Source organism: Liolophura sinensis, chromosome 7, assembly GCF_032854445.1.
Source record: "Liolophura sinensis isolate JHLJ2023 chromosome 7, CUHK_Ljap_v2, whole genome shotgun sequence".
NCBI classification, from domain to species: domain Eukaryota; kingdom Metazoa; phylum Mollusca; class Polyplacophora; order Chitonida; family Chitonidae; genus Liolophura; species Liolophura sinensis.
In genome coordinates this window covers 50,918,567-50,945,703 of record NC_088301.1, presented here as the reverse complement: position 1 = coordinate 50,945,703, position 27,137 = coordinate 50,918,567, and the positions used below count along the sequence as shown (strand labels likewise).

The window sequence follows — 27,137 nt, the reverse complement described above, 5'->3', positions numbered from 1 at the left end:
CATATTTCACACCACTGAACCCCAGTAACTGTAATAAATACTGTATAATAGAAGATGGAAGTCATTTAATTGTTAACAATGTTTAGTGGCAGTGATTGGTATGAATATTAAATACAAAGTTGCACCAAATCCACTGTATTTTAGATTAAGCCTACCAAGTTCCTTTCACATATTCAAATAGTTATGATCAATCACATCTTCAGTGGCAGGAAAGCTCACCTTAAAAAAATGAATGAATGTGAATTTGCAAATATCACTACACATAAAATGACACATTTCAACTGAAAAATAATTTGTCACAAAAATACAATATACATGTATTCAATGAATCAGTGGATGTATTCAAAACATTTAACACAAATTCAATCTACATATACTAAGGAATATGAATGTTCAATCAATTTAAGAGTATCTATTTGAAAATGTGCATGGACTGATAGGCAGCCTTTCTGGTGGAGTATTTATCAACAAATTTTACTAGCAATATCCTGGCAATAGCTTGGTGGGGCACACAGATTATAAATATAAGAATATATTTAATGATTAGGTTAAGTTCTCAACTCCTTGGAATGTTTTCTTATTCTGACTGTCATGTAACTTGTAGGTTTTACAAACATAGGTTACAACCAGTATCACCCCCATGATACTATGTACATGCAAACAGGTTTCCAACTACACTCACTTTTTTCCTAAATTCATCCGGAATACCGAGAGGTAACCTGGCAACGGCTTTCATGGCATCCTTCCATTGCTCAAATGCGCTGGCACTAAGTGGTGGATCCAGGCTAAACTTCATGCGAGTGTCAATTCCTGTCAAATACACACAAAATTACACAAGTTAGCCCATTGATTTCCAATAATGGCGTCAAGTGTAGCTTAATCCATAATCATAGTCAATCTATGAAAGGCTTTGAATTCACAAGCATATATATAAAATAAAAATGAACATGTATTTACCAACTGTGAATAACTGTAAGCTTCACACACACCTCAAATGGAGATAGACAGCAAGCAATTTTAAACATTCCCATCAAATTAAACAGCTTCACATACATGTTAGAAACTTGTGTGTACATTGCTATCTTTTCCAAGCTGGTCCCTCAAGAATTCAGAAATTTGCCTGAATCAGCCACGGTTCAAATTGGATAGTACTTCATCCCCATTTGAACCTATATGTACCAAAATATGGAATTCCTGTGCCTATGGACAGATAATATTAAACATCGACCAGATCGATTCAATAGCACAAGAAATAGATCAGTCTTGGGTATTTTGGAAACTAGCTGGCACAAACCTCTCACACACATAATCATACTCTAATACCTCGAAGGTGCGTGTATAATTACAAAAAAAAAAATAAATCCTAAAGAAAATGTTATTGAACACAACTACTTGTACATGTGTACATGTTCAGGTCGAATTTACCACACTCAAGTAGATGTATGAATGTAGAGAAGTACAAGCACTGGCACAAAAGGAAAAATGCACACTGGCACCTTCATTTATATATCCTAATGCCTCAACCTTTCGCATACACAAAAGACCAACTTTCAGCCAGGTTTACACACCTTTTTAAATTGTTTTCAGAGACAAAACTACACTGGTTGGGTTGACCAATTTCAGAACTTTACGAACATTTTAATTTTATTAATCTATGCAGAATTATGTTCTCAGAATATGCTTGAATAAACATCTTGCAAACATGCAAAAAGGTTAGAGAATTACAGAATACATACATTTATACTAGTAATACATAAATATAGATGTAGTATGGCTTGCAAACATGTCTGCCTTAACAATGTTACTTCACAAGAAACACAATGTCTTCCTTTACCTAGACTGAATGTACCTGTCCATTTTAAGAGTTTTACTGAGACATGAAGGCACATCAATATCCAACCACTGCAAACAGTTACTTCTTCATGAGAAGCAATATCACACCATTGATTTTTGCTGAAAGGCTTGGTCTTCTAGGGCCATTATGCATACAGCATCTAATGGGTTGTAACTGTGATGCTGTGCTTAATTCAATAAGTCACTCTCGAGTTCGCTCACACTTAGTCTTTGCAACTGTTTAGATTTATGAGAGGATTTATGATGTTTCTGTTTATTTCATGGATTTACATCAGGTACAAGTGGGCATGCCTGTCAAGCTATTCAGCTGTCTTCACTGTGAAGACTTTGGTGTTTTTTATGAATTTCTGTAGGCTCCATGCCACGTGGACCACGACTGTAAAATGCTAAGTGCACAGCAGATGTAGTGTATTAACATAAACTAGAAACCAACACGATTTGCTGAAAAGTAATAAATATAAGAAATATATTTATGAATGTTAACCTATATTTGGATTTACATCAAACTTCTATTTAATAAATATTTATCTAAATTTATAGTACACGCTGTTCAACCTAAATGTACTTTTACCCTCAAAATACTATATAAGCCGTCCTACAACATGTGTAGGGAGGATGAGTCGTCGCACACTTAACATGGTGCTCTCTTTTATGGTATATACTTGTACACAATGTAGTACATCTGAGAAGTATAACAGATTGATTAAATCAAGTTCTGCTGAACTCACTTATTGGTTTCTTTCATTTAACTTTGTATCACAGCTTTGAAGGCTACATGGTTGATCTTCAAACTCAAGAGACATGTAAGGTCATGTTCATGTTTACAATTTGCCGCCTTTTTTCTCATCAGTCATCAGTGTGTCCCTGAGCTAAGAATTTTTCACTGTCCTTTGATAAGTTCTTTTAGTGCCTTCAGTCATCCTCTCTACTATATGAGTATACACAACTATAAAGCCTGTGCTCCCCCCCCACCACCCTCCACCCCGCCCCAAGTAAACTAACACAAAACTTGTTCAAAAAGCTAAGGCAAGTTATGTTAGTTGTTAGTTAACATTGTTGTCTTTAAAACCACCAGAGTAGGTAACAGCTCAATTGCAACTGGTGACACATGGGGTATATATCACCCATTAACATGCAAATTTTTCTTGACACTAATAAGTCGCATGTTCAATACCAGTATATCACTCATTAATACGCACATATTTTATCAATCCAGAATGGGTCAATTGGTCCTGAAGTCAAGTCTATATCCAGATTGAACAGTGAACAAGAGTAGACAAGTTTCAAAACTCACCTTTCTACCCTCAATTTTATGACATTAAACTTGTACCTGGTTTCTGGCACCTCTAAATGGTATCCAATGTGACACTACTTGTGATCACTGCCCTCAAAATACAGCTATTCTGAAGATGTTACACAGCTCAATTATTCAAAAATCTTGAAGCATGTTTTATGACAAAGCTCTTTTGTGCAAATAGAAATTGCTGAGACCGTCACAAGGTATCTGTGAATTGCTCAAGAATACCACACTTATTTTCTCTGTTATTCAAAGAAGTGAAGTATGAACTATGTTTATACTTCTCATCCAGACATATTTGAATGAGTTAAATAAAATACATGTACAAGTATGACATGATATATGACAAACATGACCCATCAGCAATATGTACAGACCATTGTGGCAATGTTCTGCAGTCTGTTATAAATTGTGCCCACGCAATAACAATGACCAGCAGAAGATTCTGAGCCTGTCAGCATGAGAGGATACCGTATTGTTTCTGTACAGACAGCCACTCAGCCACCTTAGTGTACACATATCCATCACTGGCCAACACTAAGCAGTATTTCTAATCAATACCCATCCTTGGAAACCTTATTCCATATAGTCACTCCCAAGCATGGTTTCAGGTTAAAGGTTAAAGCTTCAAGGCAGTTGTACCGTGCTCTAAATAAAACCCATCAAATAATGTCAGTACACTCCTCTATTTAATTACCTCTGAATATCACTGGAATAAATATACACTAATCAGACACAAAATATGGCATACCTTGATGGAATTTAAATTTAACTGCCCAGTATAGATGGTACAATTCTGTGAATTATTTTATACAATAAAAATAATATATATCACATATACAGACTGTGATATATATATATATATATATATATATATATATATATATATATATATATCACATAATATCACATAATTCAAAATTTTCACCTGAGATGATGAGGTGCATGCATTTTCACTCATAGCACTTCATTTACCACATCCAAAAGAATTACTGTGTAATCTGAAATCAATATGTAGTCCTTCTTGTGTATACAGTTGTTCTCAGAAATAAACCTTTTAAATATGAGCTTTTGTCAGAATCAAAAACATTTATCATGGTCTCTGCCATCAATTCAATGAAAGTATGCAAAGTTTTCTTCCACATTCTAACGTTAAATACTCTGTCCCTAAAGTAATTTCTGTCAACCCCAAGTGCATGTATGAAATGACCAGCACCTGATTTTGTGATATTTCCAGTGTATAATTTCTGTTCATTACAAACAAAATAACTACACTAAAGTAATCTAATCTATGCAAATTATTATTTGGAATTACCTATCTTGTAGGTGCAGATTTTATAATACAAATGTAAATACATGACATTATGTATGAAAGACAAAAGCATGTGTTTTTGGAGATTATGAAATTCACACTTAAAGGCACACAAAATTAACATAAAATAAGATTGTCAAGGCCGAAAGGCCGTTTTACTGTTTTCTTTGTCTTTGACTTAAATTTGATTTATTTGATTGGGTTGGTGTTTTACGCCGTACTCAAGTATATTTCACTTATACGACAGCAGCAAGCATTTTCGCGGGAGGAAACCGGGCGAAAAACAGCAGAAACCCACTACTATCCGCAGGTTGCTGACAGACCTTCCCACACATGGCCAGAGAGGAAGCCAGTATGAGCTGAACTTGACCTCATTGGTGAGAGGCTCCTTGGGCTATAGTGCGATAACCAACTGAGTCATGGAGGCCACCTCTTTGACTTAAACAGCAATATGATAATATATGTATATAAATGTGCATGTACATGTACTAATGTATCATAGTATGTTTTCTGGTGTGCATATGTATATTTACTGTTGTCTTACAATTACACGTCGGTGTGCCACAAAAACTAGTTACATTACACACATTCATGAATAATTCAGTACTTCAGATGATTTAGTCTTAAGATGGAAACTGGCATGAATGTTACGTTGTCAAACATTCTCGTTTATAATGGTATCTTGTACAGTATCAACTTCTTATTACAAATATGTACCCATGGTCAAGGAAGTAGTTCTGTAGATACAGTCTTAATGACATAAAAAAAAAAAACAATGCAGTCATATATCACAAAGAGGAGCATTAATGTTGTCGCTCTCAAGATCCATTTTTAAAGCATTCTATTTCAAGTGTTCCTATAGCATGCATGTCAGGATAAATTTTCAGTGTGCATGAAGGCCCAATGGTATTAAATTTAAAATCTCTAAATGATCAGTTTTTGTAGATATAGTGTTTATGACGATAAAACTTAATGGACAAACGGCCAGTCAGATGGTCAATAGAAGTGTATAAAAAAAGAAAGATCTTTATAATCAAGACAGCTTTCTGTACGTCCACCAAAATAGTGTTTTGTGTCTATGTACAGCGTTAATCTCGCACCCATACACATACTTTACACACTGCAATCTGGAATTTTATTTTGCTTTGATACCCTGTGAATCTATCCACTACATATACACTACACTGATAATAAACTCATTTGGCCTAGCTTGGTCAATTGTAACTGCAAGTGGCGGGGATATCTAGTCTAACTTTGTTTTGTTGGTTTATGGTAATACGGTTTTAGCCATTGCTCTGTGAAGGGTGGGTCACACCTAAAAATAGCAAGAATACACTTCAGCCCACCCACATGTGTACTTGGCTTTAAGGAAAATCCTATCCAATCCTCATGCTGGAACTCAAAATGATGTGGCTGAAATATTGCCAATGTGGTGTTAAGCCATTCATGCTGCAATAAATACACTAGGAATGTTGGACACCAGTCTCTTGGAAGCAATTTTTTAATAATTAGGAGAACGTGGAAATTCATTTATACTTGCCTCAGTCCAATTACTTGCTACAATCTGGCAGCCAATACCTACCCTTATTATTAACCTACAGACTAAAATTGTCAACATAAGTTTTACGATGACAAACAAATCTTCTCTGGTAATCAGAAAATACTGCTGAAGAGAAGCCAATCAGCAGATGTTACTGTCAGATTGGTAGTGTAATTCTAGTCCAGTAAAATGAGGTAGACCATCAATTTCATGGAACATATCTACTGGTTAGCATTTACTAGCCACACTCGTACGTCATCGTATCCATGGCCAGATGTTCTACACGCGAAACAATAAAGACTCAACCCTGTTGACCAAACTGGAGCAACTCAACACAATCAAATGTCCATGGTTTCCACGGAGACGCCCGTCTTCTTAGGACTTCATCGATTTCACTGGCTAACGAAACTAAAGGGCCACGACACGGTTCCAATGATCAATAATAGGTTCCGCAAGGGCCAAGGCTGTTCCAAACCCAAGCCAGACAAGGCTTCATCATAACACTCGCAAATTCGTCAAAAAGTACTGATTTAGCTAATCTGTAAGAGAATGTCTAAAAGTGTCTGTTAGAGATATGTTAAACCCAAATGCTGTCATAAGGGATATCTGCCAAAAGTAGTCCTTTATACCTAGAATTCAGAACTCTTATTTTCATTACGTAGTGAAATGATATGGGCTATGAACTACATTTATCAAGTCATAGGTGTTGATACAATCGAACAGTATGAAAATCATAAATAACTAATATTAGCCTACCTTTGGTCGAAGAACCGGAAACTTTCTTGCCATTTTTAGAATTAGATGACCTGCGTAACCCAAACATCGAAGTGGCTCCATTCGAGGATGGGAACATCATTGACCACTCCACCTCTTCAACAGATCATCCAAGCAGACTCACGTAAACCAAGACATGTAGCATGATAAGACCTTCAAATATTTTGATCGAATCGGGTCTGCTGGATAGTTAGAAATTTCCCACCATCGACTCGGTTGTATATCCTCTATAAAGGAGACTGCACAGTTGTTGTATGGTATATGGAAACCTCAATATGGCTCACTGTGGAATCGGTAAATTCGATCGTTAACGGTCGTCGGTAGTGTAGAATAGCACGACTCGGACAGCCAGGCAGATAAATAAATTAATACAACCGTCAATGCCCTAGCATACAAGAGGCTTTTTAAACGTCCCTAAGCAATCCACTGCGCGCCAACAACAGACCTCACAGCACGTGCGTTCGGTTATGCACTGATCGTATATATACTGCGCGTCTGAACCTAATCGTATTCAGGTTTGCCCTTGGTAAATACTTCACGGCGATGTGCTTGAAGCCCTACATTCATTCACCGGGTCCAGTCCACCCAATAACCCAGCATGAAATCATCGACGGGCCGTTCGGGTTTCCTTCATCCACAATAAATTGAAACACACGGAAAATGGTCAATGAATCATTGGAACCTCAAAGTAAAATGGATCGAAGCCGACGACTGCCATTGGCCGGTGCGGGAAACCTCTGTATAAATAATGGACCAGTACGTCAGTGCTCAGCGTACATCACGACGGATGGGGGAATCCTCAAGCTTGAATGACGTAGGCTTCGCTTGTCAACTGTCACCTGGTGTTAGAGGCCACTGAAATTAGCTTCTATAAATATAATCAGCTAGCTGGATATGGACGTCGCTGTTTTTCCATAATTCAATATTTCGCCAAGCGATAATTATCCTGCTAGGCAAATGGTTTTACTCTCTAATGCATGAGCAGGTGCCCGTCGTGTAGTATTAATTACCACTAACTGGGAGGTGATATACCTCATAGCTCTCACCAAACAAGAATGTTTAATATGATATTAAAAGCCAGTACAATGTCAGTAGAATGTAACAATGTGTTTAATTCACTGTTAATGCTGACATGTGCACGAAGGTACTTTGGTACTAAGTTCTTTGCGTCATCTTTATATCTGAACATCATTCGAGCGGAATCCAATTTCTGCGTCGTTTAAAGGTTACCTTTTTATACACTCAAGGGTACATGTACATCTCAAAATACCAAATGTTTTCAAATGAGCAACGTTAAATTCTTCGTATGACAACGTAGTTTCATTTTCACGTCTGTGTCACATAACACCGAGAATCTCACGCAATTGGGTTCGCCTCGTGACAAACACATCAGGGAAATACAAAATAATTTGATGTATGTCCCTGAAACCGGTAATCCCCACGAATCGGTTGTATCCTTTCATGGCTTTTATCCTTGCACGCCCTTATAAAGGTAACGGCGGCTAGTTACACAAGACAAGACCGATATATATTCATATACGATGGATATGTACTGAAAGTACAAGTCTCCAGAACGAATGCATATCTGCCAAAAGTAAAAAACCAAAGTTAAAAGAATCCATCCATACATAAAGTCCAGCGATTATGGTCTTGCGTAGCTTTGAGCCAAACCGTCAGTCACAACAATCCTGAAAGAAATTGCATTTTCTCCTGGACAAACGGCAGTTTAATTCTACCATTTCATTTACAGGTCAAACTGGCTTCAATGGTCTCTGAACCCTCCTTTTAGTCTTAGCTCAGATTAGTAGTGTGTAATGGCATTATATTCAAATTGGACTCAGTTTCCTCCAGGGAATTTCACAGAACAGTCCAAACGTAGAGCTCACCGGAACATTGAAGAAAAGCCGTCGTGGAAGTTGCGCTCAAACGTTCAACCAACTTATGCACGGAGATATAGAAGCCATTATATGCTACTCTGTCGAGCTGAGCGATACAACAGATTGTGCAGTCTTCCAGCACTTAACCTGAATTTACGGCTTTAAAGAGGTTGTATATTGATTAAGGTCCAGATTAATGGTAGACATATCAGTTCAACATCTCGGGCGGCCCATCTGTTCGCACACCGGGCCCTAGATGGTACAATTATATACGTGAAAAGATAGCGCGTGTTGTAGTACTACATTCACTACTATGGAGGCCGGCCATCGATTTTTCAAACAAACGACGTACATGTATAATAAATAAGTATAAAAGAAAAAACACGTTTTATACCACACTGGAACTGCTATTTCTGTACTTTTAAGACTGCTGTTCAACTTCACTGTCAACAAATTCTAAGCCATTTTTGGGGAGAAATCAGAAATCATATCTGAATGCTTCCAAAGCCCTCAAGCCATACGACATGTATAAAGATCGATATATATTCCATTATATATTTTCCATAAAGGCAAAATTAGACTGCATGTAAAATGTATTTATCTAGCTGAGCGTTTCTCTTATAAATTTTTGGGCAATTTATTGAAACGGATGGAAGATCAGGAGGTGTGTGTGTGTGTGTGTGTGTGGGGGGGGGGGGGGGGGGGGGGGGGGAGAGATACCCTACAGTGACTCCTCCAGTTCCATGACTCATCCCACTGTTCATGGCTTGATATATCGGTTAATGTTTTTTAATTAAGCAGAATAAATTGTTGGCCTCCATAGTGTGCTGTATGAAAAATGTATGTGGCATATACTTGTAGGTTGAATCTGTGTATAAAACAATACCATAACAAGAATATATATGTATATTGTACATGAAATATGACTCTTTTTTTTTCGGTTCAAAGCTTGCAGCGATATTCACGGCATCTGGCTCAAAGAAAATCGGGTCAAAGTACAGTTTTCTAATTTAGTTTGGCCTAAGCCAAGGTATCAAATGTTGGTATCATTTTGCCCGATGCATGTACCACCTGTCTTTGATATACATGGAATACCAGGCGTGTTCTAAGAAAACTACCTCAGTTTAATCTCTGTACATGTAGCTTTTGTACAGGGCTTCTAGCTTCCAAAGGTAAATTTCAAACCAATGCTCTAAAAATATCTACTTGGGTCAAATGTTGGGTCCAAAAGACAATTACAAGACAAAACAAGGTATACAAGGGGAAAGGGTTCACTGAACTAAAATATGTCCGTCCACCAGAGACTTCATCATTTATAAACACTGTCGAAGGCTTTTGTCAGTCCAAATTCATTGATCCAAAATATGAAGAGAAACCTGACCGTTGGTGTTAGACCATCTGCTGGGAAAACGTGCATCAGTCACCATCGGGATAAGTCGTCGCCTAGGAAACCTGCCCACAGCCAAAGATGAGGACAAATGCATCTGTGAATGGTTTCTAACTCGATCGCCGAGTGTTGCTAAATCTTCCCCACCCCGATCTTGGCTTGTATATATAGGGGACTAAAGAAATATGTTTCAAAACCATAAATGTTGTACCCAGGGCAATGTCTGGCAAAAAGAGATGTTTTCCTACTGGTCGATTGCTAACGCACGTTTTCCTGTACCTTCATGAAATAGATATAAATGACCAAAAACCCAAGTGGAATGAATATTCATATCTTATGTCAGCAATTAAAAAACAGCACAGGCCTTATATTTGACAGTATTTCTACGGATATCCGCCCAAGGTTAAGCACGCCATTTTCCTTAAGCTAAGCCGAAGTGGAGATCAATAAATCTTCATCCGAAGACGTCCACTGCTTTAACACCGTGATTCTCGGGCTAAAGTACGACGCACCTTAATGGCCCACACCCATGGTTAAGCAGAAAGGGATAAAACCATTCCAATATAAATATTATTCCTATTCCACATGTGCTTAACAAAATGTGTTTGAGTCGTTCTTTAATATTGAACACTTTATGGTGACGATTCTTATTCAAATCATTGGTGAATTAGCACCCATTATTCGCGGTTTATCAGAAGTTCTATCACACACATGAAACAGACAGCCAGAGATCCCACAGCTCGGCTCTGTCCACGTCAAAATGGGTGGCAATCACTGTAAAATGTCACTACAGAAAATACTGGCGAAATGCAATTATCGCTTTTGTCACGTTAATCCAAATGAGTAAGTATTTGCCCTGTAGGCCTACGGTTATTTATACGTCAAAGAAAACATATTCCAATTAGACTTTCATTCTGTGTAAGATTTCTTTTTAAAACCCAACCTTAATGGATTAATTACTTAATGACTTAAATGTGTTTTCTTGGTGTGGGTTACTCACTATTTACAGTGAATGACCAATTGAAGCATGATCTGGTAATGCTAAGGATGAATTGAGTACTAAAAGATTATTTGGAATGGTATACTAGTATCCATCCATTTGTATTTAACTTTCTTGAAATTCAAAAAATAAGAGACTTAATACGTGAATAATTCATAAAACTTTTTTCACCATTACGATGTTAAATGAAAGAAAACAAAACATGAAGTAATGGCCTGTGGAAACACCACTGTCAACTACATTCAAAACGGCCTTTATTCATTTTTTAGATTGTTTTGACTGAATAAAATGTTGTCAATTGCTTGAATTTAATGGTAGGCATTTTAAATCTTTCAGGTGTCAAATCATTTTTTTTTTTACTCCAAATTCCACATTTAATGTAGAAATAGCTGTTTGTGTATGAGCAGACATTAGACAACCAAATAACACAAGAATTTAATACAATTATGGTGAAAATAGTATACAAACTTCATTTGACATCAGCGACACTAAACAATATAAATAACTTTGGATGTAATTTAATGAAGCTTACATTTTCCTTCATCTGAAAGTAGGATCTGTGAATTTCTGAGAAACTGTTGGACTGGTGTGTAAATTTTCAACCTGCATGTCGAAAAAGTGTCTAAAAGTTCACACCAAACCTTTCCTGCCGTCCGCATAGTACTGAACATGCTGGAATTAAACAGATGGCAAACAACATTGAATCTTTCCAAAACTTTCATGTGTTCAAGAGATTGTGGTGCTTATTCCGTTTGTTTTCAACATTGGGCATTTTTTTCTCCCATATGAGAGCTGAAACTTCACTCTCTGAACACTGGCATCTGTCTACATGTGCATTTTATACAATACTTTGCCTTTGGATTGGTGATTCAACAGTTAACATCAGTCCTATAACAATTTGGGTTACTTTAATAAGAGATGGGGGGAGGAGGGGCACATATCACACTGCAACATTAATTTCACTGATCCTCATTCAGGACCGAACTAGAAAGCAAGTTTGTCAAATGGCCAGACAATGTGTCTGTGATGTCCTCAAGCTACCAACAACAGGGCAAAGAAAGGAAAAGACAGCAAGTTCAAATCATATTTACCCGCTGAATACGACTCCTTTGACTCATATCACATGCTACCCTGGGCTATATAGATGGACACATTATATAGGCACGGCCAAGTATCTTTCACAATCTTTTCTCTTAATTAACCATTAATTTTACCAAAGCAGCAATTCTTCCCCAAGACTTGTCTAAAAAAATATTGCTCACATTTCTGCCCCAATGACATCATAAACAAATTTGAAAAAATATCTTACCCCATTTATTGCCAAAGCAAAACATACCCCTTTAATACAGGTCTTGAACAGTCCTTGAGCAATGATGTTTCAATTTTGAATCCCTTTGTTGCCTTCACTGTTTCCTACACAGTTTCCTTCTGCAGGTTTATCAATTTCATGTGCCAGATGCCAGGTGCACTGGTTCCCATCTTTCTCTTGAGCACTACTGTCAACTTTCCTGTACTCGTAAATCTTGAGTAAACTCTGACATGATACTCGCATGATTTCATATAACAGGGCTGTTACTTGGGAATATATTTTGAGTTTTGCTTTTTTTTTTCCTTTCAAAAATAACAGTACTAGTCATTGAATTGTGTTGTCAACAGTTTATCTTTCAAATAGCTGTACCTTGTCTGAGGTTCAAGCATGAAAGACATGCCAGACAGTTTGATTTCTCAATTCAAAATTTTCAACAGCAAGATTATTGTTTCTGGTGTGCGTTTTGACATTCTTCAAAGTTGGATAACTTGTGAGCTCATTGTACTCCAAACATTGGCATGGATTTTAGTCATACTAGTTGTAAATTTTTCTTGCTGCGGTGATATGCGACCAAGAGGCGGGCAATACATACATGCACTTTGTAAGTAGAGAACGGCTCTACAGGTTATGTCTGTTTCAAACTTTTTCACCAAACTACATGTACATTGCACAGTATATGTATGCACATGTATACATATTCCCAGGGGAATACATAATGTATAACAATGTAGCTAGGCTTTACATAGGCCTGTAGGCTTTTGCTTGTGACACATAACTGTGAGACATAATGACATTGTTTGCTATTGATTTTTCTGTTTGCCACTGTTATTGCTAGTAGAGTTATCCCCCCTGATCCCAGTTAACAGAAAACTCACACCACAATAAAAATTGTATAAAAAAATGAAATAAAACAAACTCTGTTAAAACTTCAAACTGTGTTCATGCACAGTTCTACCAACAATAACATTTAGAGGCCTACAATGTATGTGACAATGGCCAAGATTATGAGTGGAAGAAACCCAACAGGATCTTGAGAAAATCACCTCCTTGTGCCAGACACCTGACAGATCTCGTAACATAAAGCTGCTTCTTCATCTTTACCAACAATTTAAATTGTTGTTTTACAGGCAGAATAAATCTTTTTCCAATGCAGATGGAGGGTATAAAAATTCCTCTCATTTCTGGGAAATATGGACTGTTTGGGCAATTTTTCCTGTTGAAAACATGTTTACATGATTGGAAGACTTGATTGAAAAGAATATCAAGATCACACAAAATAAAAAGGTGGATTTTCAGTTTACTGTTATGCCATGTTTGCACTTTTTTCCAGTGTAGGCTCAATCGCAAAACAGAAAATAAAACTGGTGTTGCCTAAGCTGGATTTGAAAAATCAAGCTCATTGCTAAACAATATTCACAAGCCTTCAATCAGTTAGGGCCACAAATACAATCAAATTTACACAATCTAAATTGCCTGTTTCGATTTCTGTCTTTCTGTTCATTCAGACTTTCAGACTTCATCACCAAGGCCAGGCTGTATGTTGTATAAAAAAGTTATTTATTACACAAATTAGTTCAAATTAATCATGATCCTATTACTTTTTCTTCAAAATATAAAATAATCTGTGGCTCCATAAGCATGTACATTTCACTCCTTGCTGTTGATTTTAAATGTCGACTTTGATGCATTGCTGTTCTCGCACGAAGATATACGGTTTGAAATATTAAGATTTCAGGCCATACAGTAACATTACAAATAAATACCTGTACAAAGATTGATATGATCAGGGTGTTATAAATGTGAAAGAGTGGTAAAAACTTTTTGAGACTATTTTATTTTAGCAGGGTGTGTAGACATCATTTTTTTCCTTTCTGTCCCATGTTAAAAGTGCTGCAACAGGTAGTCCAAATAGAAACAATGCAGAAACAATGCAGGCCAAGGGTAGTGGGCCAACATATGGAAATGACCATTGATGTATTACACTAGACTACTGCAGTGCATCTATTCCATTTACACTGAACCTACATGTCACTGCGGCTTACTTGTGCGTGTAAGTCTCAGCTGTTTAGTAATACACAACAAGTACATGTACATGTATACCTACAAGAGAAGGGAGATTACTCAAGTTACAGGTGAGCAGACAACCTGACCCTCTGACACAGGTATACGGAAAGTACACACCTGCCACTGTGTCCAAGGCCGCAGACAGAGTGCAATAGTTTATCGAGTCAGCCGTGAGCCACATATACATGTACTGTACCCCATGGACAGCTGGTTGGTTCAGATCTTTACAATCAATATGTCCCAAAATGGGAAAATTCTGTGAATATATTAACAAGTATGTACAACAACCATACTTGTTGTCAATCCATTTCTATATGCATGAACACTATCAGAAGACCACAAGAACATTTACATGTAATTCAATAGACATATTTGCATATGGTTAAAAATCACCAGTTTTATGTGTAAATTTTCAAATGAAAGTCTGTTGTATTAACATTTTCGTCTGTCATCTCAAACTGTATCTAAAAACAATGCTTGTTTTCAATGATAATTACATTTACATGTATGTATTAATTCTAATTTAATTGCACAAAGCAATTAACTCCCTTTTTAATTAATTTCATGAATAAAGTAAAAGCTGAGGCATGTAAGAAAATTAACAAAATATAACAGTAAGAAAAAAATCCTGAAAAGAAACATCATACACATTGAGTCAACAATATGCTTATGATGGGCTCTGTCTGCCCTAGCTTGTGCAATGCATGCTTGTGCGAAATTAGGTCACCAGTTCAAGAGAACAGCATAGCGAATGAGAAAACATGCTGCAGCCATCATTTACGGTACATTGGTTTGCAGATGTGACACCAATTGTCTCCCTTTTTCCCCAATTTTTAACACACTAGCATTTGTGCACAGACATGGCATAATGATTAATGACTGATAACTGATACCTGGTGAAATACACAGCTGAACATGTACACAGAGTTAGGCAAATCCCTGGCATGGATTAACAGGAAGTCTGCATGGATGTATAGATGGTTTACAGTGGAGGCCATCTTTGGGGTAAATTTGTGTACTGTCCACTGGGTGTTTATTGTTTGAGGTGAGATAAGCTGGGCAAAGGCCCTTGGCTGTTATGGGCACACAATGGGCAAAGTTACCTCAAAGATGGCTACCACTGCAAACCATCCCTACATGTACGTGCACAGTGGTATTAATATACCAGGGATGCTGCTTGGACAAACAGGTCTGTCATGTCTGTGGCCTTTCACAAGTAACATAACAATACTGACATGAACACCATTGTACCATCATTCAGTAAACCTACAGCTCTTGGGCATCTTCACAAAGGTAACTGTGCTGTACAACTGTCAGGGCATATGAAAGTCAAATAAGGTCAATTATTTAGAATATCAGATCTGTTGGAGACAGGTGGTAAGATGTCTTCAAACAAAGGGGAGCATGTGCTTCATTTTCCCACAACCATCAATCACTCAATGGGCACACTCATTGTCAAACTTTTCACAGACACAATAAATTGTTGGCAAAGCTTTCTACTGATAATGAAATAATGTTACCTTGGGTAGCCTGAAAGTTTAACAAGTGGAGCTTTTCCTCCTTTCTAGGCCATATCCATGCATTACCCTATGTACTATTTTCCATTAACATATGTTTATTATATCCAGAAAGAAAGCTATATACAAACAATCACAGTATATGTAATATTGTAGGCCATAGATAAAATATGTTTTAATACTCCTAATGCACATTTATAGTACTACATATACAACAATATACCCAGCCTCAATACCACACAGATATTTCTGAATGTTATCTCGACATTTCCATCTCCACTGATTTTTACGTCCTTGACTCCAATACCAATTAAATGACATCATGTACATCAGAACATATATAAACTTCTAACCTCCCACAAATTTATGTAATTATGTATGGACACCCTTATCTTGTAACTTCGCTTACATGTATATGTCTCTCTCTGAACATTTTGACAGCTACATGAAAAAGTTTACTCACTAGTGATAAACTACACATTAATGCATACAATTGTATTTAATACCTGCATTTCACACACAAAATCTCAAGAGTGGTACTTAAATACTCAAGAAAAGACTTGAAAAAATTAAATAAAAAAATAAAAAAGAAGTATGAAATTTACATAAAATTTGGGCTTTGTAAAGTTCTTTGAATTTTATGTAGCCTTATGTAGAAAGGATCTCTTACGTCTTTTTAATGAAGCAGCTTGGATAATTGCGGTGACAATATCACAATTCCTCTGAAGTTTGGCAATTCTTCGATCTTTGCGCTTGAGCTGGCGGATCAAACGCGCCGATACCTGAGCTGTGGTGTGTTTCAGTTCCTTAACCATGCTTTGTAGTTCATCCACATCTGCAACATATATAAGAGTAAGAACATATTATACACATATATGTATGTGTATATATATATATATAGGCTAATTACTAAAACAGAACAGACTTTGTGATTCTTCTCTAAATCTGATATAGTTTTTATTTTTTAGTTCTATAAACTGCAACCCAAAAGATTCTTTTTGATCGTGTCACGACAACATGCAATATTGTTAAAAACATGTTTCCATGATAATCATAATCAACTTAGCCTGTGATCGCCTTGTGGAAAGTGAATTTTTACTAGTTTTACACCTCTCTTCGCATTTTCTCAAAAAAAGAACATGACATTGTCTTATGGGCAAGAAAATCAGCTAATTTAAGCTCTAAATGAACAGGTTTGTCGAAGAAGCTGTTTTTGTATTTTTATGCAGACAAGTTAAGTTTAATATAATACATGTATATCTTCATATCTTGATCAAAAGTAACAGAATTAATTTTTATGTACGGCCGACGGCCAGCATTATGGTGGGAGGAAACTGGGCACAGCCCCGGGGAAACCCATGACCATCCGCAGGTTGTTGGCAGAACTTCCCACTTACGGCCAGAGAGGAAGCCAGGATGAGCTGGACTTGAACTCACAGCGACCACATTGGTGAAAGGCTCCTGGGTCATTGCGCTGCACTTAAGCCAATTAAATATTAAGGATTTATCCTTAATTGTATCTACACTGAACTACCCATTAAATGATGAAAGTTAAAAATCTCATTCATATAAAGTTCAATCTTATACATGTACTATTTTTAGTTACTTAAAATTGCCTGAAAATAAGCTTTTGTCTGAACATAAAAGATATTAACATATACATGTATATGGGTAAGAAACATAACATTCATGTCAACAAGGCCTATTAACACAGACATCTAGACAATATTGAAACTGACAATCTCATGCATGGTGCTTATCAGATATTTTCATTCTACATGTATTATAGGTAGTTTTATTTCCACCGATTCCTGGAACAGATATCAGAAAGGCTGTCTCACAAAGCAGGTTATGCACTTAAACCCAGTAGCAAGTACTAAGTGGATGTTCATGGGGATGTAAGCAAGTCAACACCCTGAAAATTGATTGAAATTCGTATGATGAAAAGTGGATCCGCATGTATTAAGAGCCAATTATTGAACTATAATGAAAGAAAAATGCATGGGATGACCTTCAAAAATGGGCAAAGGTAACTGATAATAGACTTCTTACATGCTAATTTAGTGTGCTGTATAAAGTTGGTTTATCTGTCCTTAATAGTTTACAAAAATCAGAGATAAAGAAATGTAATGTACTGATTTTCATGACTACAAAAAAAAAGGTCAAGGGCATTGAAATTTAAAACACCTTTCTCATGGCTATAGGTACAGATGTGGTTAATGTTTAGTAAATATGACTGGTAGAATTCAAGAGATGGTACATTTACAAGTTTATAACAAAAAAACTTTAACCACCTAATAATCTTGAAAAAATATCATGAAACAAGCTGTGGTTATTAAATAACTAGGGTTCTTCCTCATAAATTGGCTGTACATGTATGATGTGTATCCTGGGAAACTTGATTTTAAGGGAAACCATGTTTACAATTAAGGAACTGGGCACATTTTGCTTGATTCTGACTGATTCATCTACCACTATATTCCCACTTAATGAGTTAATTTTGTGAAATTTGATTAATTTCTACACACAAACAACTTAAGAGTTGGCATCAAAAGTATAATTTTAAGGCCTGTATGAGCATCTGTAAGTCCATCTTTCTATGTATGAGCCATACTTTAGGTGAAATATAATATTATCTGATAACAAATTGTGCTTCTCTACACAACCCCTATACCTCCATGTACAAAACTACACTGTTCAGACAACTGACTCAGACATGATATATTGGAGATCAATACACTTACACATGTACATACCTTTCTGTTGATAGTCAAACCAGATTTGACATACCTTACATGTACATGACACACACACATCTACATTTCCACCAGGTGAACTGATAGGACAACATGTCAGTTTTGACTACAATGCTACTCGATCACACAAAATAAAACATTTTTTTTTCACATCTCTAAAAAGTATTTTCCTTGTTATATACAACACTGACATACATGTAAGCTCTGTTATATTTATACAAACCAAAAATCAATTATTATTACATAAACCCATCCACCTTTAAAGCAAACAAGGCAAACAGCTGAAAAACTGAACCATATGTGGACACAAGAAGCTACACAAATTATTGCTTACTTGGTCATGAATATGTCACCTATATGAATAACACGTATTGAGCTAGGGTTTTCTGTATGTAAACAGTTCTACAACATGGATTGAACAGCTATACTCCTGTTCTAAAGCCTTCACATTCTGCAATTTAAAAGATGGTTAAACTGAGTCGACTCACAGTGAAATTGAATGATCTATCAGTAGTTGCTTGGAGCTTTATAACATCTTGGTATTTTTTTTTAAAAGGATATGTAAAATTATGGGGAGTTGTATCCTTTCTTTTACAATAGTATAAGTAATGAACCTGTGGCAACTTCCCTAGTGTTGCATAAAAGTAGAACTCTGAGTAACCAGTCACTGTCAGATGCAAGCATTAAGGTTAAAGTAAATGATACCCTGCATCATGCATTATGTTGATGTTTGAGACAAAGACGCACAAACATGAGAGAACTTCAGATGATAAAATTCAAGGCAATTTGGAGTGCGTTCAGATCCTAAAGCTTTTCCAGTTCAATGCTTTGGAGTCGTCATTTTTTCTGTCATTTCAGTTCTGCTTGATTGTGTGTTTTGGAAGAGGATTGCCGGCCCCGAATGAGATATTTTCACAAAAGGCCTACACATACTTCTAATGTTATTCCAGCTAAATGGCATAAGCTTCTGCACAGTTGTCAATTCTGTTCTACAAGGCATATCTTTCAAAACAGCTGTCTAGTTCCCTCTGATGTGATTTTAGCAGAACTATAATATATATCAACAAAACCTATTTTAAAATGATCAGTTTATCTATTCACATGCTCCACTGGAATTTATACGCATCATATTTTCTATGCAGGTTCGGTGGTTGGGTAAAAAATAAATCAACATATATCATTGATTAAATCTACTACTGATCATTTTAAAACAGTTTTGTTTAGAACACAGTACTAGTGACAAAGGGTAAGTTATGAACAGATGAATATGCGTATGAATAGGCCATCTGGCCTAACAACTGCTCATGGAACATCAAAATGAAGTAGGTTCAACTACATGCCAATGTTTACATATTTAGTACATTTTGGTTACAATTTTCAAGAGATATCATGTTAACAAGCTTTCTTGCTTTTGACAAAGTGTATGTGTAGTGTAAGTTAGATCAACATGGGGTTAACGGTTCAAGAAATATTGTGTTAACAAGCCTTTCAGAAAATTTAACTTTAATGACCCCAGTGACCTTGAAAAAGACGTCAAGGTCCCTGAAAATCAATAGTGTTCTTCCCCAGGACAAAGTGTAAGTGAGGTTTAAGTTTGGTGAACTTAGGATGAGCTGCTGAAGAGATATCATGCTAACAGGAAAATGGACAAATGAGTGACTGGAGAGATGCCAATCAAGAAACACCTGCCAGAAACTGGTTCTGACAACCTTTGGTGCTCAGGAATACTGTTTTCAGGATTACTTAAACACACAAATCCAGAGCATATATTTTCCAAACAAGCTGACAATTGCGTGTACTTATATATCATTTGTTTAACTCGTATATGTATCTCGAGATTTATTTTACATCTTCAGAATTAAGACATTAACATTTCACATTCTGAACAATACTTTGTTGAAATATTAAAGTGTCAAAGATTCTACTACACTTCTCATCCTTTTGGAGGATTTATTCTGAGATAAGTGCAACCTTGTGGGCCAACCAGATCCAAGCAAGAATTCAAACAGCTATTAAATAGTGGTAACCAGTGCCATAAAATAGTGCTTGCAGTGAACCAGTGTGCATCTAACATGCATTACACTGTGAAACATTAGCAATTTCCACTGCGGAATTGTTCATTCAGATGTATTACAGAAAGAACCGATATGGAAATATGATATAGGAAATACAGAACGGCCGATATGGAAATATGATATAAATTCACAAAATCTAAAAAATGTGAACTTCCTAGGAAATTTGTCTATATAAAACTACATGTGCATCTAACCGTCAACATGTGCATCCACTCAAATACTTGTGAAGTACATCAGATCTACATATACATGTACAATGTACCGTATCAACTTTGCTTGTGCTTGTGCCCATCCAGTGATCTCCTTCCTTTGTACACATACACATAGCTACAGCTGCAAGTACCTGTTCATGTACATGTACAATGCAACCCATATTAAACTACGTACATGTAGCTCGTGGTGATGAACATACACTGTGTATGCCTGCCTGCAGCATGACATGTAGTTGTATACCAGGAAACCTGTTACAACATAGATCAATAATGTCACTTGGCAGATAAATACATGTGTGCCTTGCTCACATTCTCCATTTTGAAACTCTTGTAAAATCAGATTAAATTTCAACACATCATATACTGAAAACCATGTTACTCTTTGCATTTCAGTATGTTCACTGCTGTTACAACATGAATCAATAATGCAACTTGGCAGCAACTTGCAACTTGGCAGATAAATACATGTGTGCCTTGCTCACATTCTCCATTTTGAAACCTTTGTAAAATCAGATCAAATTTCAACACATCAAATACTGAAAACCATTTTACTCTTTGCATTTCAGTATGTTCACTGCTGAATTTAACTCTCAACGATTTCCTGTGTTTCCAGCCACATAATGAAAAAAACAGGCATTTTTTCCATTAAAAAAAAGTGGTACAGCCATTGGTCAGCTATGCAAAGGGCTGAAAGCTGAGGGACCAGGGAAAGCTTTGGGATGCTTAACAGCTGGAGATGCCCTGAATTTGTTTTACAGGGCTTTTTTATGAAAAACTAAAAGAGGTAGGATTTTGGTCAAATTGATGTGAGGAAACAGATACATGCAACTTTAACTGTAACTCATCATGCTAAAGACTTATTGGCACAGCAAGCTATAGTAAATTTTGCTTGTTATAAAGCAGTGTGAAAAATGGTACATCCATGGAAAATAACATCTGGACCAAACATGATATTAAAAACTTATTTCATGAAGCTCCACCAGTAGGAGACTATAACAATAGCAATAACATGATTTTCTCCAGGGGTAATTCTTCTTTTACTTGCTTTTCAGTAGCCCTCTATAGTTATTAATGGCCCTTTGGGCTCTTCTGGTGCTCAGGCCACTAATGGCTATGAAGAGCTGCTGATCACTGATAAAAGGCAAATAAAAAATACAATATCCTTTACAAAACCATTTTATTGTCATATTAACATGGCACTTTACATGTAGGAATGAACGTACATAAAGTAAGCTATTGGTATTATTTTCATAGGATTATCTGCTATTACATTAGGCTTCATAATGTTATTTACTTTACTATTTAGTTAATAACAGGGCTTAAAATACCAACAGTTTGAGATAAGCCGTCTTTCAGCTTTCAGTAGGCAATATAATAACATGAATAAATAAAGTAATTACCCACTTGAAAATGTCAAACCAATATACTCATGCCTTTATGCTAGGCAGGAGTTTGAGATACATATAAAACTGTATCAACCATACATTTGTGTATTGAACAATATATGTATGTACTGTAGTACATTAGTATTACAAATGGCAAGCAGTCTGTTTGCCATGCATAATAACTTGACGAAACCATTACAGGTCTACTCCTAAATGTATATGTATTCAAAAACACAAAAATAGGTAAATCAAACACTGGTCAATAAATGAATTCCTCCTTTATTTTCATATCTGTGCAATCAAGGGAATCTACATTAACATCCTGAGCATGACTCTGGCGATAAATCAGCAGTGGTTTGCATAAATTTTAGTTCACGCACACTTCACTTTTAAGGGTCAGTTTGTCATGACTCTAAGATCCTCTGGTACTTCATAATTCCACTTCTCTATAGATTAAGCTTTCAAAATAATTCTCCTTCTTTGTGTGTTGACATGGTTGAGCTGTTCTCTAGCTTTGTAATCATTACTCTAACAGTTTATGGGTCACAGGAACCAGATTGCCCAGAGTAGACCACCAACTCTCGTCTGGTACCTCACAAACCTCATGATGTAAAGGTGCAGGAGTGGAAGCTGCATTTGAATACATGGCCTTGTTGGTCAAGGTCCTGATAGTCGCAATATGTAAGAATTATTTAAGGTCAAATATTCAATAAATACTAGCATTTTTCACTGAAATCCATACGTACAGAGTACATGTACAAACAACTGATGCCGTAAACTACTTGTGAGTCTTCGGGGACATACTAATTACAGACTCAAAACTGAACAAGGCTGAACTATGAAGCATGAGGCCGTTTGCGCAGTCACCCTTTGGTCCAAGATGGCTTGTCTGCTATATCTATCTCAGTAACTTGCCAAAGGTCAGGGGATTACCCTGGTCTCTTGTTTCCTTCAAAAATAAAGGTGACCTCCATGCATGGCATAAATGAAATATTCTTGACCACCAAACACTCTTGTCAACAAACTGAAGGATTAAGCACCTGTAAACTGTGATTATTTGTGCATCGATACATAAATCTAAAAGGTTTTATGATTGTAAATTGTTTTATCTTTCATGTCATCCTGATTTGTACCAGCTCAGCACGGTACATGGTACATAATATTTATCTAGGGCTGGCTTCAGATCATGGAGCTATCTGAATATTTAACCACGCCACAGGCATACTTCAAGTGCAGGACAGTAAAAAACTGCATTGAAAAAAAAAACACAGTAAAATTGCAGCTTGAAATGGTAACTAAGTCCATTTGTGAAATAAAACACACTAGGACATAGGCTCCTGCCACAGAGAACGATTAGCAGTCGAGTGTACTACTAATGTCGATGGTATACTCAGGGTCAGCCATACAGCAGCTGACAGTAATGCATTAGCAAGTATACAGACAGCCAACGTTAATTTTTCAGGCATTTTTTTTTTCATCATTCCCATTTGTTTGTGGTTCGCATGAAATTCAGTTTCCAAAACAAAATTTCGCATCCAAAAATAAAGCTTGTGAACTGAGACACAATCTATTTTTATAATCTGATTACTGAGTGTAGCACACATAATAAAATGCCTTCATTTACAGATGAACACAAGAAAATATATGACTTCTGCCAAAAACCTGCAAAACTTACGTAAAACATGCAGGCCTATAAACGCCAACACCTTGTCTGACATTGGGCTATATTGTATACTGCTGTGCAGTCAAACATTTACCCCACTGTGGGACTCAAACATATATGCTGATATACACATAATACAGTGGGCATTTACCGTAACATGTTCAGTGTGAACCTAGAAAAGCTTTACCTCACCAATTCATAGTGTGGTTGGATTAATACAAAGAGAAATCAAACATGATTGGTCAGGCTATGCTGGAGGGGTTATTAGTTTTTCCACCTTCAGACTTGTGACAACAAACAAGCCAACAGGAATTGTGTTGACTGCTCTAACCATTACATAACTAAACTTTTTAACTGTTCCCCTATGGGAATGCACTGTAGGTGCCTTACAAAGTGAGAGTTAGACAGAATGATATATACAAACAGCATCCAAAAAAACCAAAACAATGAACAAGCCTAAATGTATACAAGACTATAAAAGGGGCACGAGAAACAAAACTGGCTCATCCAGAGATTTACTCGAGTAGTGTAACTCCGATAAACCAAAGACTCATTTTGACTCTGGAGAACTGATGATGGCAAAATTAAGTGCCGAAATATTGAGTCAAAAATAGTCTTTCGTTTTTTGCAGTTACACTACTTGCATATTACTTTAAACTAATCAGTGGAACACAAGGTTTCAGAGAATTTATGTCTCTTGTAAAACTCATGTATGGATCACACTGCCTTTCAAATCAGATCTGAGGTATCACAAAATGAATCTGCACAATTTTGTCAAAATTTGACAAAACTTGGAGCAGTTATTGCATGAACACCAATGTCTTAATATAATCCTTGACTTTTTGTGAAAGCATGAGTTAAACATTATTTTCTTTGGACCACACAATATATCATTCAGATGAACATAATATCTTATTAAGAGCCATAATATCTCATTCAACCAACATTTATTTATTTATCTGATTGGCATATTACACCGTACTCAAGAATATTTCACTTATACAAAGGCAGTCTGCATTATGGTAGAGGGAAACGGGGCAGAGCCTAGGGGAAACTTGGCAGATGTTCCCACCGGAGAGGAAGCCAGCATGAGCTGGACTTGAACTCACAAAAATGCATTTGTGGGAGGCTCCTTGGTTATTGCACTGGGCTGGCGTGCTATAAACCTTCTCAGCCAATTAATATTACCGGTACATTAGGATGAAATATATCGTTTGGATGATGGAAATATGGTCACATAAGCCGTAAGTACATCCTGCTTGCTATCTTAACATAAAACATGGCCCAAAAGTAGCAGTTTTTACAACTAGAGCATATTTTACTTTCCTTTAACAGACAGAAACATAACACATATTCCTCTGCAAAGACAACATCAAAATCGAGTTGTAATGTACATTTTTTTTTATTTTTACTAAGCTTTCACTGGTTATTTATCTCAATGAAACAAGATTTTTTTATCCAAACAAGATGTTATTGTCAACCATACCTAATATTCTATTTGAACCAGACGGTATGTACTTCAAGCCAAATATTATGTCATACAAATAAGCCACGTCATCCAAACGAGATATTATGTTGCCTAAATTAGTTATTTTTCCTTTCCCATTTCATGCACATTGTTGTATAAATGTGTAAGACTTCCCTGAAATGTATCAAACATGTATCCAGTGGTTTATAGTTTGTATTGTGTATTAAGAGTCTTATAGAGATGCTCTTCAGTACGGCCTACTGACACTGCTACCGTTGAAGCCCAGCCAACGTTCTGTCGTCTTGTGACCCCCCCTCTGCAACCTCGCCAGACCTGTTGATACCACCAACTTTGCCAACTATCAGGAAATGGATTACCGTACGAATACGAAGTAACTGGAGCGAATCATGTTCATTCCTGAGACACAGGCAGCCAAGCACAACAAACACCTTACATCCGACTAAGTGCAAATATTAATCAGCTGTTTCATAAAGCCTATGACTAAAGTCATACCTTTCGTTTCGAGGAAAGCGCGATGAAGTTGCCTCGCATGTCTCCTCTCCCAGTCTCCCCGAGTGTTCCCAAAAATCTCAGAGGTACTAGAGCATTCCGTGAACGTGTCGCTATCAAAACTATCCCTCTGGTTCCCTTGCCAGCGGTCATAAATTTCACATAAAAGTCCATCGACAATAGAGTGCTGTCGTTCGTGTTTAGCCCTGGCCAAGCGTTCTCCATATTGAAAGTCGGTGACATAAGCTCCGTCGAACTGAAACACACCGAACTGATTTGACTCGCCCTCATCAGACGATACACTGTCTCTCACAACATTTGACTGTCGTTGAAGGATCAAACTTCCAGGCCTCTTCTCCTTCACTGTTGGATAAAATATCTCGTCGTCTGTGTCCACTTGCACGTTAGTTTTATCTGTTATACTATCAGCGGTGGAGTCAGCCATCTTGCCATGCTGGCTTGTTTTGAGTGTCTGGGGGAAATGTCCCGTTTCAGTCGGGTGACCAAACGTTGTCGCTCAGTTGCCGAACTCTGGTACACACGTGTGACATACACCTCCGCGCGACCGAGACCATATGTTACACTGTTTAACTTGAAGGCCCATTCACGAATATCGTCAATGTTTCATTTGATTATGCTAATCCTTAATGCAAGGAAATACAAAACAGTCTTACTGTCAATAAATTGAAAACAACACATACGCCCTCATAAACTTTTATCATCCATTAAATCATTCCATTTTTACGTTTATCACGCTAATATACACAGTTCTGTTGTTTCTAATAAAACTACAGCCCACTTCAGATAATTATGTATGTCAGGCAATGTCTACTATCATGCAACAACATATGCCCGTGTCCATAACAAAAAGATAAATAACTATGGATCTGTAATTTAAACCTATGTAATTGCCTTTTGCTGAAGGTACTTTGCTGAAGTTTGATATCGACTTCATATGAAGTTTGTTGTAGGTCTTTATTAGTATACGTACATATATGTATGACGTTTCTACGAGTTATATCTTTACTTCTTCTACATGAGATCTCAACTCAAACTCAAACTAATCGAATCGATCCACGGAAGTATATATCGTTGTGATGTTTTGATATATGTCTTGAAAATTTATTTAAGTTCTGG

The 27,137-nt window shown here is 36.7% G+C and overlaps 1 protein-coding gene across 1 annotated transcript in view; it reads right to left on the bottom strand.

The window, feature by feature from the left end:
- LOC135470133 (TBC1 domain family member 30-like) overlaps nucleotides 1–26,454 on the bottom strand; it is a 32,550-nt gene extending 6,096 nt beyond the window's left edge. The window contains exons 1-3 of the mRNA XM_064748896.1: nucleotides 26,004–26,454; nucleotides 16,602–16,766; nucleotides 683–810 (exon numbers count right to left, since the gene is read on the bottom strand). Coding sequence (XP_064604966.1) covers nucleotides 683–810; nucleotides 16,602–16,766; nucleotides 26,004–26,445 — 735 coding nt within the window. The 5' untranslated portion in view covers nucleotides 26,446–26,454. The remainder of the gene's footprint in view (nucleotides 1–682; nucleotides 811–16,601; nucleotides 16,767–26,003) is intronic.
- Between the last annotated feature and the right edge of the window lie 683 nt (nucleotides 26,455–27,137).